General features: G+C 43.3%; 2 protein-coding genes across 2 annotated transcripts in view; one reads left to right on the forward strand and one right to left on the reverse strand.

Annotated features, from left to right (window-relative positions):
• LOC147700711 (olfactory receptor 5G29-like) overlaps window positions 1-13,656 on the reverse strand; it is a 28,045-nt gene extending 14,389 nt beyond the window's left edge. Inside the window, exons 1-2 of the mRNA XM_086929190.1 lie at window positions 13,647-13,656; window positions 10,581-10,720 (exon numbers count right to left, since the gene is read on the reverse strand). Of these exons, the coding sequence (XP_086785316.1) occupies window positions 10,581-10,720; window positions 13,647-13,656 (150 nt within the window). The remainder of the gene's footprint in view (window positions 1-10,580; window positions 10,721-13,646) is intronic.
• Window positions 13,657-13,698: 42 nt separating this feature from the next.
• Window positions 13,699-14,418, forward strand: LOC147700712 (uncharacterized). Its single transcript, XM_086929191.1, has one exon. The coding sequence runs from the start codon at window positions 13,699-13,701 to the stop codon at window positions 14,416-14,418; it is 720 nt and encodes a 239-aa protein (XP_086785317.1).
• Window positions 14,419-14,700: the final 282 nt, after the last annotated feature.

Raw genomic sequence — 14,700 nt, forward strand, 5'->3', positions numbered from 1 at the left:
CAGGATGTTTTTTTTATATAGAGTCAGGATGTTGATAAACTCCAGGCGTAAAGAGGGGCAGTAGTTTTTCCTCCAGGCCCGCTCCGCACGACGTACCGCCAGTTTAGTGGCTTTAAGATCTTGATTAAACCACTGATTGGCGTCCTTCTCTCGTTTGGTTGAGACCCGTTTCAGGGGAGCAATGGAGTCGCAGCCTGCAGAGAGCCATTGATCAATGGCCGTGACCTGAGAGCTGGTAGACAGGTCTTGCAGGGGGGGAATGGAGGTGGTGAGTATGGAGGATAGACTATCTGGGTCCACTCGGCCCCATGCACGAACCCAGATGTTTTTGGGAAGTGGGGGCTTGACCGGGGGGTGAATAGGAAGAGCAAAGGAAATCAGGTGATGGTCAGACCAAGTGCAGGGCGAGATTGAGAGGGACTCTACAGGACAATTTAAGGACCAGATCTGGTCAAGAGTATGACCCTTGATATGAGTGGGAGAGTGAATATGAGAAATGAAATTGAGAGAGTAAAGGGTATCTGAGAACTCCTTAGAAGATGGACATTCGGCTGGGTCAGAAGGCCAAAAATTAAAATCACACAAAAGCAAAATGGAAGAGTTGTTGACTGTAGTAGTGGCCAAAACTTCCAGAAAGTCCGGGAGAATCAATAAAGGGGATTTAGGGGGACAATAGATGAGTATACAGGTAAGAGGGGGCGTGATGGAGGTGGTACGGATAGCTAAATACTCCGTAGTAGCGATATCTGGCAGGGACAGTGGTTGAAAGGGAAGGTCGGTCGGGCGATGACCGCCACCCCGCCTCCGGCTCTGCCATTTAGCCGGTCTGCACGGATTGCATAATATGGAGGTGGTAAGGTAGCCAGTAAGGCAGGGAGGGAGTCATCGCAGAACCAAGTTTCCGTTAAAAAAAGAAGATCAGGAGAGTGAAGATCCAGCAGTACCGAAAGTTCATGGGCGTGGGCTACTGCAGACCGAGTGTTCAAATAGAATGCCGTGAGGGATCTAGAGGCAGCAGTAGAAGCGCTACTTCTAGAGGGAAGAGGGGGGGCAGGTTGTGGGAGAGGAGAGGCGGAGATAGGCCAAGAGACGAAATACGAGAGCAAGTGGAGGCAGATAGTGGCCATGGGCCCCGGAGGCAGCGTAATTGGACAGGGGAATAGGTGGTAAGACGAGCAGAGTGACATGCCCCTTGCCCCGGACGGTCGCGGACGAGACCAGACGAGCTTGCCTTAAGCGCGCCTTCGGCGCGCAATCGTCGCGCCCGCTGCGCTCGTCCGCTGCGCTTCCTGCCAAGGCACATATTTTATATTAGGTGGTCGGGGCGTTGGAGGGGGCGTGGCCACCAGATGTGGGCATGTCTAGTGGCTCGCCTCGCCGTCGGGAATGGCGACCTGTATGTCAACAAGCGTAGCAGCGTGAGACCCGCTGTTCAGAAATGCAAGAAGTCAGGTAGGTTTTAAAAGCAAAGACAGTTACCACACAGTTTTAAAAATGCCTAACGCGCTCCCGGCTTTCCGCCTCAGGAGTCTCTATCAGTGTCGCGCTAGTGGTCAGCGCGCACTATTTATAGGTCTGGTGAGGGGGCGTGGCCACCAGATGTGGGCGTGTCTAGTGGCTCGCCTCGCCGTCGGGAATGGCGACCTGTATGTCAACAAGCGTAGCAGCGTGAGACCCGCTGTTCAGAAATGCAAGAAGTCAGGTAGGTTTTAAAAGCAAACACAGTTATCACACAGTTTTAAAAATGCCTAACGCGCTCCCGGCTTTCCGCCTCAGGAGTCTCTATCAGTGTCGCGCTAGTGGTCAGCGCGCACTATTTATAGGTCTGGTGAGGGGGCGTGGCCACCAGATGTGGGCGTGCCTAGTGGCTCGCCTCGCCGTCGGGAATGGCGACCTGTATGTCAACAAGCGTATCAGCGTGAGACCCGCTGTTCAGAAATGCAAGAAGTCAGGTAGGTAGGCAGGTAGGTGGCTCCCAGTAAAAAAACGAATCCGTTTTAAAACGATATGCCTAGTCCATAAACATATGTACAGAAAGGGTCCAAAATATTGATCTCAAAAACTTACGTGGCATGTTTCCCGAAGAGAACTCAGATCTAGCGTTTTTGCTCGCTCCCCTTAGAATACAAACCTCCAGAAATGGTGGTCGTTCCTTCTACTTCCTTGCCCCTGCACTGTGGAATAAAATGCCCATCAATCTCCGCGCTATCGCTGAACACAGCTGCTTCCGTAAGAAGTTGAAGACCTGGCTTTTGGAAAACTAAGCCTTTCCGTTTTTGCCAGAGCCGTCTGCAAGTGCCATGAGACTCTTTGGATCTGATATGTGAGTGATACAAATGAACTGACTTGACTTGACTTATGATAGTCTTGACTCTCGCCGCTAACTTACGAAATTTGCTGTAAAATTAATTGTGGGAGCGCATATGTGTAGGTAATTGGCTTGATATCATATTAATGTTCTTCACTTCTAGATGTGACATATAAGGCAATTATCCATTTAGTTCATGGGACGCTATGGGGAACTCCCAGTATGTATTTTGGCAACGATTTGGAAGGAGGAACACTTCATTGAAATAGCAAGATAGAACCAAGTGAGTGCTTGTCACACGTTTAGACGATTGATTTGTCTACAAGCATAATTTTAGTATTTTAGTATAGCTTGCTGAGGGCGTATGATAGCCACCACAGGTTTTTGGCTCAAAGGAGATTTTGGATATTAGTTGCCACCACTGTATATCTTAATAGACTATGATTCCTATTTTCTATACTATTTACTACCCACCTTTGGGATGCAGGTTGCTATTGGATATCAATCTGCTTCTTGTAAGGGTCACAAAGGTTTAGAAAGGTATTGGGAGAACAATTAAATGCCATGTTTACCTGATTTTTATTAATTTAGAAACTCAATACACAGTGAATATATTTTATACAACATTTGCGACATCCTCGACTCCACCTTCTCCATGACTAAACAGGTCTACACCGTCTCTTCCTGCTTCAACACCATCCGCATGCTCCGCAGGATTTACAAGTGGATCCCCACTGAAACAAGAAGAACAGTCACCCAGGCCCTCGTCAGCAGCATGTTGGACTCTACGCGGGAGCTTAGGTCAAACTCCTGAGACGGATCCAATGCATCCAGAACGCCTCTGAATGCCTGATCCTCGACATCCCTTGCCGCAGCCACATCATACCCCACCTGAGAGACCTGCACAGGCTCCCACTCAACAAGTGCATACCCTTCAAGCTCCTCACCCACACACACAAGGCACGCCACAACACCGGACCAATGTACCTCAACAGCTGACTCAGCTTCTACACCCCCACCCGCTAGCTCTGCTCCACCGACCTTGCCCTGGCCACAGTCCACCACTTCTGAAGAGTGACCTCCAGCGGCAGATCATTCTCCCACCCCACCTGGAACACCCTCCCCATCCACCTACGGCAGACCCAAGACCTGCTGACCTTCAGAAAACTCCTCGAGACCTGGCTTTTCGAGCATTAGCAGCATTCCCCACCCCAGCACCTTGAGACCCTCACGAGGGAGAAGTGCGCTTTACAAATTATATGATTGATTGACTTGAGGAATATGTTACTACTGATGTAAGATTATATATAGTCAGGGGGTCACAAATGAAAATAGATCTCTTGAATAACACAGTCTTGTAAATACAAGATGAGATAATTTCCTTTTGCTTTTTATCATATCTATCTTGTTTTTTCTCTTGATAAGAGGTTACTTCAATTTTGTGTTACATATTAGAAACTAAAAGCCACTGAATTAATTGTGTTTACAGCTCTAAGGAAGTCTGTGTTGGATGAAACACATTGGCTGGGCTGATGTATGCATTCTTGCACCTATTAAGACTAAAAGAAAAAACTGAATACAAGAACTTTGAAGACTCCCTTCTCTATAGCTTTTTGTAATTGTATGGATTTGAAGATGTTGCTTGTACTTGACAATTATATTGTATAGATATGTATGCTTCTTGACATTATCACTTTCATTGGGAGAGGAACAGAGTTTCTCTTATATATGACTTCTAAGTGGTGAGGTCACGTCAAGTTGAGCATCCGTGAGTAATAGATAGATTGAAGACATTTATACTGGTACTGCCCACACCTGCCTACACTGCTGGCAACAGGGAAAGCAAGCAAAGCAAAGAATGAATAAAGAATATGTCAAGAAAACGGAAAAAAGAAAAGAAAAGCCCAAGAAGCTCGCCATTGCCTAACCACACATTTTTCTCACCCTGGCCCGAAACAGCAGCTCGGGCCAGCTCGGGACAGTCCAGTTCAGGCCAACCCTTGTACAGGGTCTCAGCGGCCATGAACCTGGGCTCTCAGGACTTTTGGATCTCCCAGTGGGATCCCCGGGGGTCCCAGCAGGGCACCAGCAAGCACTCACAATCTATCAGGGTTGGCCTATATATACCTAGCATGATGTCAGGGAAAACCAGAGCAGAGCCGTCCAGGTCTACAACCACCATAATCACCACAACTGGTACAATTGCAATTGATAGCACAGGCATGCGGGTCCCCATCACTGAGACCAACTCATATATAGACCTAGAAGGAGACAAGGAAGGAGAGCCGTCAGCACCCGTCACGCACAACTCAGGTCTCAAAGCCAGTAAGCAGGCACTGATTACAGACTTTCTAAAAGTACATTGCAGATCCTCCACCAATAGGAAAAAAGGATCACATGGACGACAAGGAAGCTAAACTAAGCAACAACATCACTGATTCCCAAAGAGAATACAGCAAGGACCTCTCACATGGCAGTTGCAACAATAACAATAAGGAAATTCAGGGCACTGTAAAAAAACATTCTTTTGTCCCTTATTAGAGAAGCCTCAAGCTCACAAATAACAAACCAGGATCCATCAATATCCAAAGCCCTAGATTGACCGGCCATTTCCCAAAGGCACCACCATCAGGTCGTCGAGGCTCTAGTCCACACCCAGCCTGACCCAGGTTGGGACCTACTAATCAGCCAAATACCCTCCCAGACCAATAGCAACCTGAATTATAAACACAAAAAACAGAGTACAGTTCAACGCATCTGCAATACAACATCCTAAGCCCAATTGGACAAACTCACCCTCCCACTTCCTCAGCAGCCCTATTATCCCCAGAACAGCTGGGCTTTGCCAAAGCCTGCATTAAAGAACACTATACTCTTGCTCTATCACCAGTTCCATATGAAATGGCACAACAATCTGGTAAGGAACCACTTCAATATAAACTAAGCGGGCAGTCACAATCTGAATTTAAAGAGTCCACACCAGCCCTCATGACTACATTCATGACTCTACAGAAATACAAACAACTTAGTAGAATGAATATTTAATTGGACCAATTGGACCAACCAGATTAATTAGAGTGCCCCCAGTTGGAAGCATCAATCGGCTCTACACTATCCGCTACATGGCCCCACTTGTTAAACACCATTGAAAGCACAGAAAATGCAATGATATATCATGCTGACCAGCTAGACACCCAAGTCGAGCTCCTAAACATCTTAGTCACTCACATTCAGGGGATTGAACAAAAGCTGCATTCTCTTAACACGATGATCACAAAGGTCCAGCAAAACAGGGACACTACATATCATATGTGTCAGTGCCCCCAAATAATTGATGCAAGAGCAGTGGTACCAACCCTAATATCAGAACTGTTGGGGGCAGTCAGTGATCCCCTATTAAAGACCAAAGTGACAAAAGCCCCTGAACAAGATGCATTCAGAGGAGAAGAACGGGTGAACCTCCAGACCCCAAGGGGTTAAAGTCACAGAGAAAAGGAGACCCACAATGCTCCAATGCAGGCAAGCGCATCCACACTTGATGCCCCGAGTGATTGCTGCCAAGTAGGCACTCCAGATGCGTTGTCCACCTATCACAGTTTGCATTCGACAGTAGAAGTAAGCCCCGAACAAAAACAATAGACAACTTCCCTGATGGAGAGGGAAAGAAAATGCTTTAGGAAAGCAAGGAAAAGTAAATCAAACTGACAGGGTCCAAACGCAATCACACTGTTAACACAGTGTGACATGAAAACAGATAAGGATAACAAAGAACAAAACATCACGAATGCAGACCGCACCCCGGACCTCCCAATTTCATCTACGAAAGAGGCTGCCACCTTAAGCAGCCCCAAACAGCAAAAAAGCGCAAAATCCCTAATAAAGAAATTATACAACATATTAATTCCCTTGGAAGACCGAGAACTAAACAAACCAACCACCTAGGTCAGCCAGAAAATCATCATTGCACAAACACCCTGGGCTAAAATGACCAAATCCAGCACACTCAGCCAACAGGAGGCTGCTAGCAACAGGCCAGCTGTCCTGGAAGAGAGGTGTAACAACAAAAAAACCAAGACAAGAGCATACTATTTGAGAGGTGAGGAGACCAAACACGCCATGAAACTCTGAACGGTTTAGAGTCCATTGAGGCTATAACAGAGACCCAAAGCAAAATATCCAAAGAACAACATATTGATCTTCCCTGAAAAGGCCACAAAAAGATAGAGCTCGTCCCACACTAAGCCTCGAGGGGAGCACACAACATCTTAAATAGAAGTGCATTATTACAATTATTTAAGGTTCTCCCAGCTCTGAGTCGCATTAAAGCCAGCAAAAAGCATAGAGTTTAAATCCAATCTCAATCAAACTGGTAAAGAAATTAAAACAGCAACCTGGACAGATCACTCCCTCGGCAAACAAATCTGGTGGCATAAGGAGTCCTTATCAAAACGGGACATTGACCTAAAAATGGCAGTGTACCCCTGCTACCCAATCCCCCTACAACAACACAACTGGACAGTGGGTGTCCTAAAAGGTGCAAAAGGCCCGGACCAGCTCAGAACAACAAACGGCTATGGGCAAACAACAATGAAAATTACCATCACATTCCCACACCCTGAATCTGCCAAACCTGTGGACAACCCGCAGATAACCACCTTAACAACAAACTATGGATATGCATGAATAAAACCACTTAAAGGACTCCAAATCAATCCTGGGCTGCAAGATCTGTTCATGGAATGTGAATGGCCTAAGTGCAAAACGCGAAGTTGCTGACTTTGTAGACTTCATTCTACAGTATGACATACTTCTATTACAAGAAACGTGGCAGACCAAAAAATCACCAACATCAGGTCACAAAGAATAGCTCAACCCAGCCATAAAAGATGCAAAGTATGGAAGGGTAAAAGGTGGCCTTTCGACCTTCATCTCGATGGACATTCCTTGGAAAGTTGCTGCCATCGACCTTGACTCTCCTTGGATGCACTGCACCAAACTTAAAACCAAATAGGCACAACCATCAATTGCACCTTGATGGAACCAGACCCTCAACCTCTTATTGCTGACTGCCAAATAAAGGAGCAGAAAGTGACCAACATCCTCAAACTTTTACACTGACCTCAACTCTAAGAAGGTATGGCCAAGCCAAGGCTGTGCCATTATCAATCCAATCCTACAATTTAAAATTCCTTATTTGGAACAAAAGCAACATGGACACCATCATTGGAATATGTTTTATATCATTGGTGTCACCAGAAGCAGAACCACTTCGCATAGAGGACTGGGAGTTGTTTATCAACTTTTTAAACACAACATTCTCCAACCAAGCTAACAATCACAAAGCCCACAGACCAAGTGGGGCAGCTTGGTACACAAACAATCTGAGGACCAGAAAAAAGCATTTGAACAAGCAATTAAGATTACTGCGAACCAAGGGCCCAGAACTGTCACAGCAGACCCTCGTGTTAATAGCTAGAATAGAAAAAGACCTACAAATATAAATCAAGGTGGCAAATCAAGCATATAAATAATTTTGAATGACACTTGTCCATGCCAGGAAGCAAAGAGATTCCAAACTTCTCTGGGAAAACATCAATTTTTTTATCAAATGGAAAAAACCAACACTTACGGAACTCACATGGAGAGCCCATATTGATTCTACAGAAAGTCAATCTCATTCTTAGGTGACCTAAGCACCATTAAACCTGCAAAAATGATGGGGATGAACGACAGTAAGACAAGAAGCCACACAGCTCAAAAGCCAATAGCCACCAAGGAAATAGAGACCATATTTGGCACGCTACAATCTAAAAATCCATTCCACCATCAGGAAAAATCAAAAAGAGGATAATTCTCACCAAGATGCCTGGGAGTTAAAATGGTTGGAACCATCGGAAAACCACTCACAGATTTCACACAAGCAAGTACTGAACACCATAAAGAAATTGACATCAGATGGAGCAAAAGAGACAAATTGCCTGCCAAGCGCAATATTCAGACAAGATCCATTCTTTTGGTCTGACCTTCTCACCCCCCTATTCAAACACATCCTAAAGCCCAGAACCATTCCCGACTCCTGGTGAGGAAGTATTCTACAAACAATATGCAAATCAGGGGCACGCTCCGATCCATCCAACTACAGACTGATAACACTCATTGATGTTGAGGCAAAAATCTACACACCTAACTTGCTGAGCGACCTGGGGGATTGGGTCAGCTATACATATATCATTTGAAATACAGGATTTCCGGCAGGGATGGGCACTTTAACGAACATATCCACAGTCACCCTTCTAGCCAATCAAGCCATCACAAAATCAAACAGCCTTTATGCGTGCTTTCTAGACCTTAAAACAGCCTTCGATAAAGTACCGAGCAATAAGCAATGGGCAAAAATTCAAGCATAGGGGCCCCCACCAAACTACTAGAGGCAATCATATATCTTTACTCAAAAACATGGGTTCAAACAAAAAATGGAAACAGGTGAAGCCTAACAAACATAATTGCAAATAGCAACGGCCTAAAACAGGGGTGTGTGTTGGCTCCCTGTTTAATCAACATCTATACAGCCAACATATAGAAAAATCTTAGCTTATCACAAGGCGACCCTCCAAAATTGTGTAAAAACACAATGGTAAGTCTCCAATATTTGGACGATATTGTCCTACTATCTCAAATGCCTCGAAGTATGCAACAGCCAATTTTCCAACTAGCAGCATATACCACCTCAGTTCAATTAGTAATCAACCATCAAAAATAGAAGGTTATGTGCTTTTCTAGCTCCCACAAAAAATGCCCTAAATTCATCTGGACACTAAATAATAAATGCTTGTCCCAAGTGGACAAGTACAAATATCCAGACCTCCACCCCAATTTGAACCTACATTTGGACTTTGGGCTAATAAAAGTCAAACAACTGCTATTCACGTTCAAAATCTTGCAGAAAAAACTTAGCAGTTGTTCAACAAACCATCTTCTAAAGGTCATAGTGGTAAAAATTCGGCCATCCATTTTGTATGGAACGGAAATGATAAACGCCAAGGACTCAACAGTTTTAAATACAGCTCAATCTAGCTTCTTTAAGAAACTGTTCTCCATTCCACGTCATATTTTGCATGCACAAAGAAGACTAGTATACGGACTAAAAAACAGATACCTGCAGGACAAGGAGCCCTAGGTAAATACTATTGGAGGATGAGGGCAGCAGAAGACAACACCTTAGCTCATTCTTGCGGGCAAGAGGTTGAAAAACAATCCATGCTAAGCAAATTTGTATTCCTAGTCTTAAAATAATCACTTTCTGCACTAAAGCTAGTCAATGCTTGGCTCAAAATAACAACCTACTCTGGGTTAAAAAATGCAGCAAACAAAGCAATCAAGCAACATGCATTGTTAATAGATAAAGCCGCCCTGCCTCCAAAACTCATGCATGGGCTGTAATGTCATCTTACAAAACGTTGAAACCCCAACCATATTTGCCAGAACATTTCCTAAACCAAAATAAGCAGAACTTGACCCTACTGAGTCTGGGGTCATTACCCTAGAAAGACATTTCTCCAAATTGGAAACGGACGTGGACGACAAAGGAATTCCATCTCTGCAGACATGGAGATGAATCACTACTACATCTTCTATGTAGTTGTCCTGTGCTACAAGACACTCAGAAAACCCTCCTTTGGGAAACACTGAGGAGAGAACAAATAAGGACCCGCCGAGCGTCTGTTATAAAACGTCTTGGGAGCTCGTCAGTTTTAAGTGTCCTGTAAGGCAATACAACTTTGTAATATAGAGGCGCAAAGCCTAGACAACAACAAGTGCTGAATTGAACTTGACAACACAGACTCACTTTGCTTATTTATTTTAAATCTTGTTGTTCATATTCTGTAGGCACTTGCACTTTATCATTTACTGGAGAAGCAAGCCAGCCTGGGTACAGTTTTAATCGATTTATCTAGAAGTTTGCTCTCCTTTACACAAATGAATCCTCAGGTGTTCTTTTTTTTATTTTATGTAAGTTTAACTTGATCGATTGTTTTAATGTCTTATGTACGCTGGTGGTTTGTTCCACCCTTTTATGATATAAAATAAATCATATGTTGACATGCCCAAAAAAGAAGACAGTTTCACCAATTCAACAAATGCAAAGTTACTTACATCTGTATATTCAATCTGCCACGGTCTTATTTTCTTGATTCACAGTCGTAGCATTGGTGGATGCGCCTCCAATCTTACAGGATTGAAGTTCATTGAAGTTCCCATATGCTCATCCTACCAAAAAAGGAATAATATGCTGCTTTCCACGGTCTCGATAGCGCTGTTCACTGTGCTCTTCATTGCACATACTTGTGCCTTCCATATCCCATCCATGTTTCTGTGCTACACTGGAATGGATGGCCTCATCAATTGTTGTACCTAGAAGCAGAGACAGATTATGATATCTTATGGTGCTGAAGACCCTACCAGGTGCTTGCCTGAATGTGGTGCCTCTCTTCTATGTTTCATAGATGAGCAGTAAGAACACAGAGATGCAGGAAATAGCTGTGTGTCCTTCATGCTTTACTCATGGATCTCATCCTGATCTGTACTGCTAGCCTGTACATGAATTGCCTGCTTGTGAAATTGTGTACCTTCTGCCTCTATCTCTCCTTGTCAACATATCTCTCTCTGTAGATCCGACATAACTGAATTACATTTGGAGCACTGATTCAGCACACATACCACAAGAGAGACAGATCTGTGACAGATACAATAATTAATTACGTGCTCCATTGTACAGGTAAAGGTAAGCCTTTAAGACGATGAGAACACTATCATTTATGCTTACATGACTCTGGGCCTTATTACGATGTCGGTCGGACTTGCCTCTGAACTACACAGTTGCGGAATGGAACCGCCTAACAATAGGATGGCGGTTACGCATGCAGAATTTGGATTTGAGTGCCCTATGGGCAGTCGGAACAATCGCAGTTTGTGTGGCCGGCAGGAAAGGCCCACAGAACAAGCAACAATTGTAAAATGGATCTTTTCAAACATTCCTGCACTCTGTGGTGGATCATAGGAGCTCCCCACACCCCATAGCGGAGGGCAAGGGAGGAACAGTGCACTCGTAGGGCCGAGGCTGGCTTCACCATTATGGGATTATGAGTCCTTCCAACGCGGGTTGCCGTCTAACTGATGGTATTGTAATAGATAAAAACCATCAGTATCGGGCAAAAAGCCTCCACCTCGCTGTCAGGTGGCTTTCCGCCTAACATCGAAATGGGGCCCTCTGTGCCATGTCTTACTCATTTATATATTTCAAACGTTGAAGTAGTTTATGCAATAAATGTAACAGCCGTATGGTGGATGAGGTCATTAGTAATGTCATAACTGTAGAATGGATGATATTATTTGAGATGTCATCAGTGATGTGATCAACAATGTCATTTAACATGTCAAAAGTGATGTAATATGTGAGTTCATAAACAGAGTATGGTGAGGCAAAAATGATAGTGAGCTCAGATAACTATAACTGATGAATTTCACCGTTTTTTATTTAAACATGTGTTTTAAGAAGCATTCCCACCTAATTATAACTTCACTTTAACCTTTGTTTTTTCTCAGTGAAATAAATAAATATATATAAAAGAAATCTCAAAGTGGTAGGAGGCAATTACTCTAGAGAAATACCAGGAAAAAAAGAGTCCCACAGGAGCTCAGAATCCTCATCGCTCCTTCATATGAGGATCCGGACCCTAAACTATTGAATGAGTGGGCGGAAAATCTCATGGACTGCTCTAATTGGATGTTATCTATATTAATTAAATTTGCCTGGAAGGAGCAAACAGCTTTTCTTAAGGTGGAGGAAATCTGCAAGAAGATTGACAAGCATGAGGAGGAAATTAATGTGAAAAAAGGAAAGGACATTTTTGCAGGATAAAATTGATTACCAAGCAGGGAGGGTGTTTACCTTCAGCCGCAAATATGATAATGTCAGACGAAAAGGAATTCAAGGCAGTATAGATACCATACAAGCTACTGGTGGAGCTAGGAGAGATGTTAGAGAAAGTGATATTTTGGAGGATGGCACATTCACCACAGTGAAGATAACAAATAAACCGACAAATTTTTGGGATGAATTCAGATTAATGAATCAAACATCAAATCAAACGAACTGGCAGATCGACAGAGGTCAAGGAAGAGGAAGAGATTACACAGGACGAGGCAGAGGAAGAGGAAGTGTTATGGAAGAAACAACACCATCCAAAAACAATTCAGGAGGGGCGGTTGGTGTAAAAGCAATGATGGGCCCGGTGGGAGTAGAAACAAGGGGCCAAAAGAAGTGTGGAAAATGACGAACTGCAAAAATGTGGTAAATCTATCTTCATGCAATCTTAATAATGTTGAACTTGATGTTTTACCGTTTGGTATTTCCTTTTGCCCCACATCCACCTTTTCTTTTCCCCAGGAAATAATTGATTTATTTTATTTTATTTGTAAGCTACGATTACACAAGTGGCACAAATTGAAAGTTAAAAGCACCTCACAAGTAATGGAAACTCAGACGGTTGTGCCTTAAACTATTAATGAGATCAATACTTTGCTTGCACTTAAAAAGCACGATTGGGACAATCTAAACCTAGTTCCAATCACTGCACAAAGTTTGGGCTAGAAGGTTGATTTGAATTGCCCCAACATTTTCAAACCTAAATCTACGTTTAATCCTGGTTTGCCATCTTGTAGTATTGATACATTTGCAACATTAGTTATCAATGATTTGAAAATGGTTGCAAAAAAGAAAAAATGGTTTCATGATAATTTGACTAAAGAACAGAGACTGGCGGTTAAATCTTTACAAGCAGATCAAGATATTGTTCTCCACCAGTCGGACAAAGGTGGGAACATAGTCATACTGAATGCTAATGATTATATAAAAGAAGGGCTACGTCAGCTAAACTGTGGGGATTTCTATGAATGAGTAATGAGGGAGGACATGGATAAATGTAATACCACCTTTTATAAGATGTTGATGTTGGCAGTCGCAGGGTATTTTGGAGGGCGATGAGTTCTCCTTTTTGCTAAATCGTAACCCAAAGGTAGCAATTCTCTATCTTTTACCTAAATTGCTCAAAAATGCCACATCACCTCCGGGAAGAACCATAATTTCTTTGATGGGGTCTCTCCTAGAAAACACATCAAAGTACATGTATTATTTTTTGCACCCTTATGTGGATGCCTTACCATAGTATATTCAAGACAGTAGAGACTTTTTAAGAAATATCCAGGATGTACGATGGAAGGAAGATTTTCTTCTGATGCCCTTAGATGTCTGCAGCCTGTACACATCAATTAAACATACATGCAGGCATTTTCTAGGTTCTCGCTCCATTTCATTTTAAAATCATACTGAAATGGTTTTACAAATGATTCAGTTCTGTTTAGAGAACAATTATTTCATCTTTGATCAGGTCTTTTACAGGCAGATACAGGGCACTGCCATGGGCACCTGTTTCGCTCCCAGTTACGCTAATCTATTCATGAGTAGTTGGGAGCAGCAGGTGTCCAGAGGGCATGACAAATACTGCAGCCATGATAAGTTATGGCTGTGGTATATTGATGACCTATTTATCATATGGAAAGGTACAAGGAAAGAGGCCACTGAATTTAAGTCCGAATTAAACACCAATGAAAGTAATCTTACATTTGAGGGTACAATAAGTGATCAGAAGATTGCATTTTTGGATCTGTATGTAGAGGTAGTAGAAAGTAAGCTGGTTTCCAAATTGTATCGCAAGACAACTGCGGGGACCACTCTTCTGCATGCGGAAAGTGGTCATCCGAGTACTCTGATCCGCAGCATATCCTATGGGGAATTTCTCCGGGCCCGGAGGAATTGTAGCACAGAATCAGATTTTAATGCTGAATGTGAATGTATGACTATCAGATTTTTGGATCATGGCTATGACTCTAATATCATTAAACAAGCACAGGTGAAAGCGGCCAATTTCATGCAGACTGAGCTGTTAGTGCCCGTGGAGCAAGAACAAACTGAAGAGGACAGGGTTATTAGATTCAATTCTACTTTCAACTCACGCTCCTGGCAGGTACAAATGTGTCTTAACAGACATTAGAAAGTACTCAAGATAGATAGATTATGTAGCAATGAGGTAGTGAGGACCAAGAGTCTAGAAAGTAATATCCAGGGTTTCTTTACCTGCATGTCATGCAAAGCATGTAAATACATCACAAATGTGAAGGAGGTGCATTATTCGGTCACTAATACAGAGAGGCAGATTGATAAACATCTTAAATCACTCTCAGATCACTGTATTTACATCCTGGTAGGCACATGTGCTAAGAAATACATGGGCAGTACCATGTTTCCAGCACAAAAGCGCATCCTGGAGCATATG

The sequence above is a fragment of the Lissotriton vulgaris genome, chromosome 7, assembly GCF_964263255.1.
Source record: "Lissotriton vulgaris chromosome 7, aLisVul1.2, whole genome shotgun sequence".
In the NCBI taxonomy this organism is placed as follows: domain Eukaryota; kingdom Metazoa; phylum Chordata; class Amphibia; order Caudata; family Salamandridae; genus Lissotriton; species Lissotriton vulgaris.

Bases quoted from the DNA above. Each gene is read 5' to 3' on its own strand.
- LOC147700712 (XM_086929191.1), top strand. From the start codon at position 13,699: ATGGTTTTACAAATGATTCAGTTCTGTTTAGAGAACAATTATTTCATC.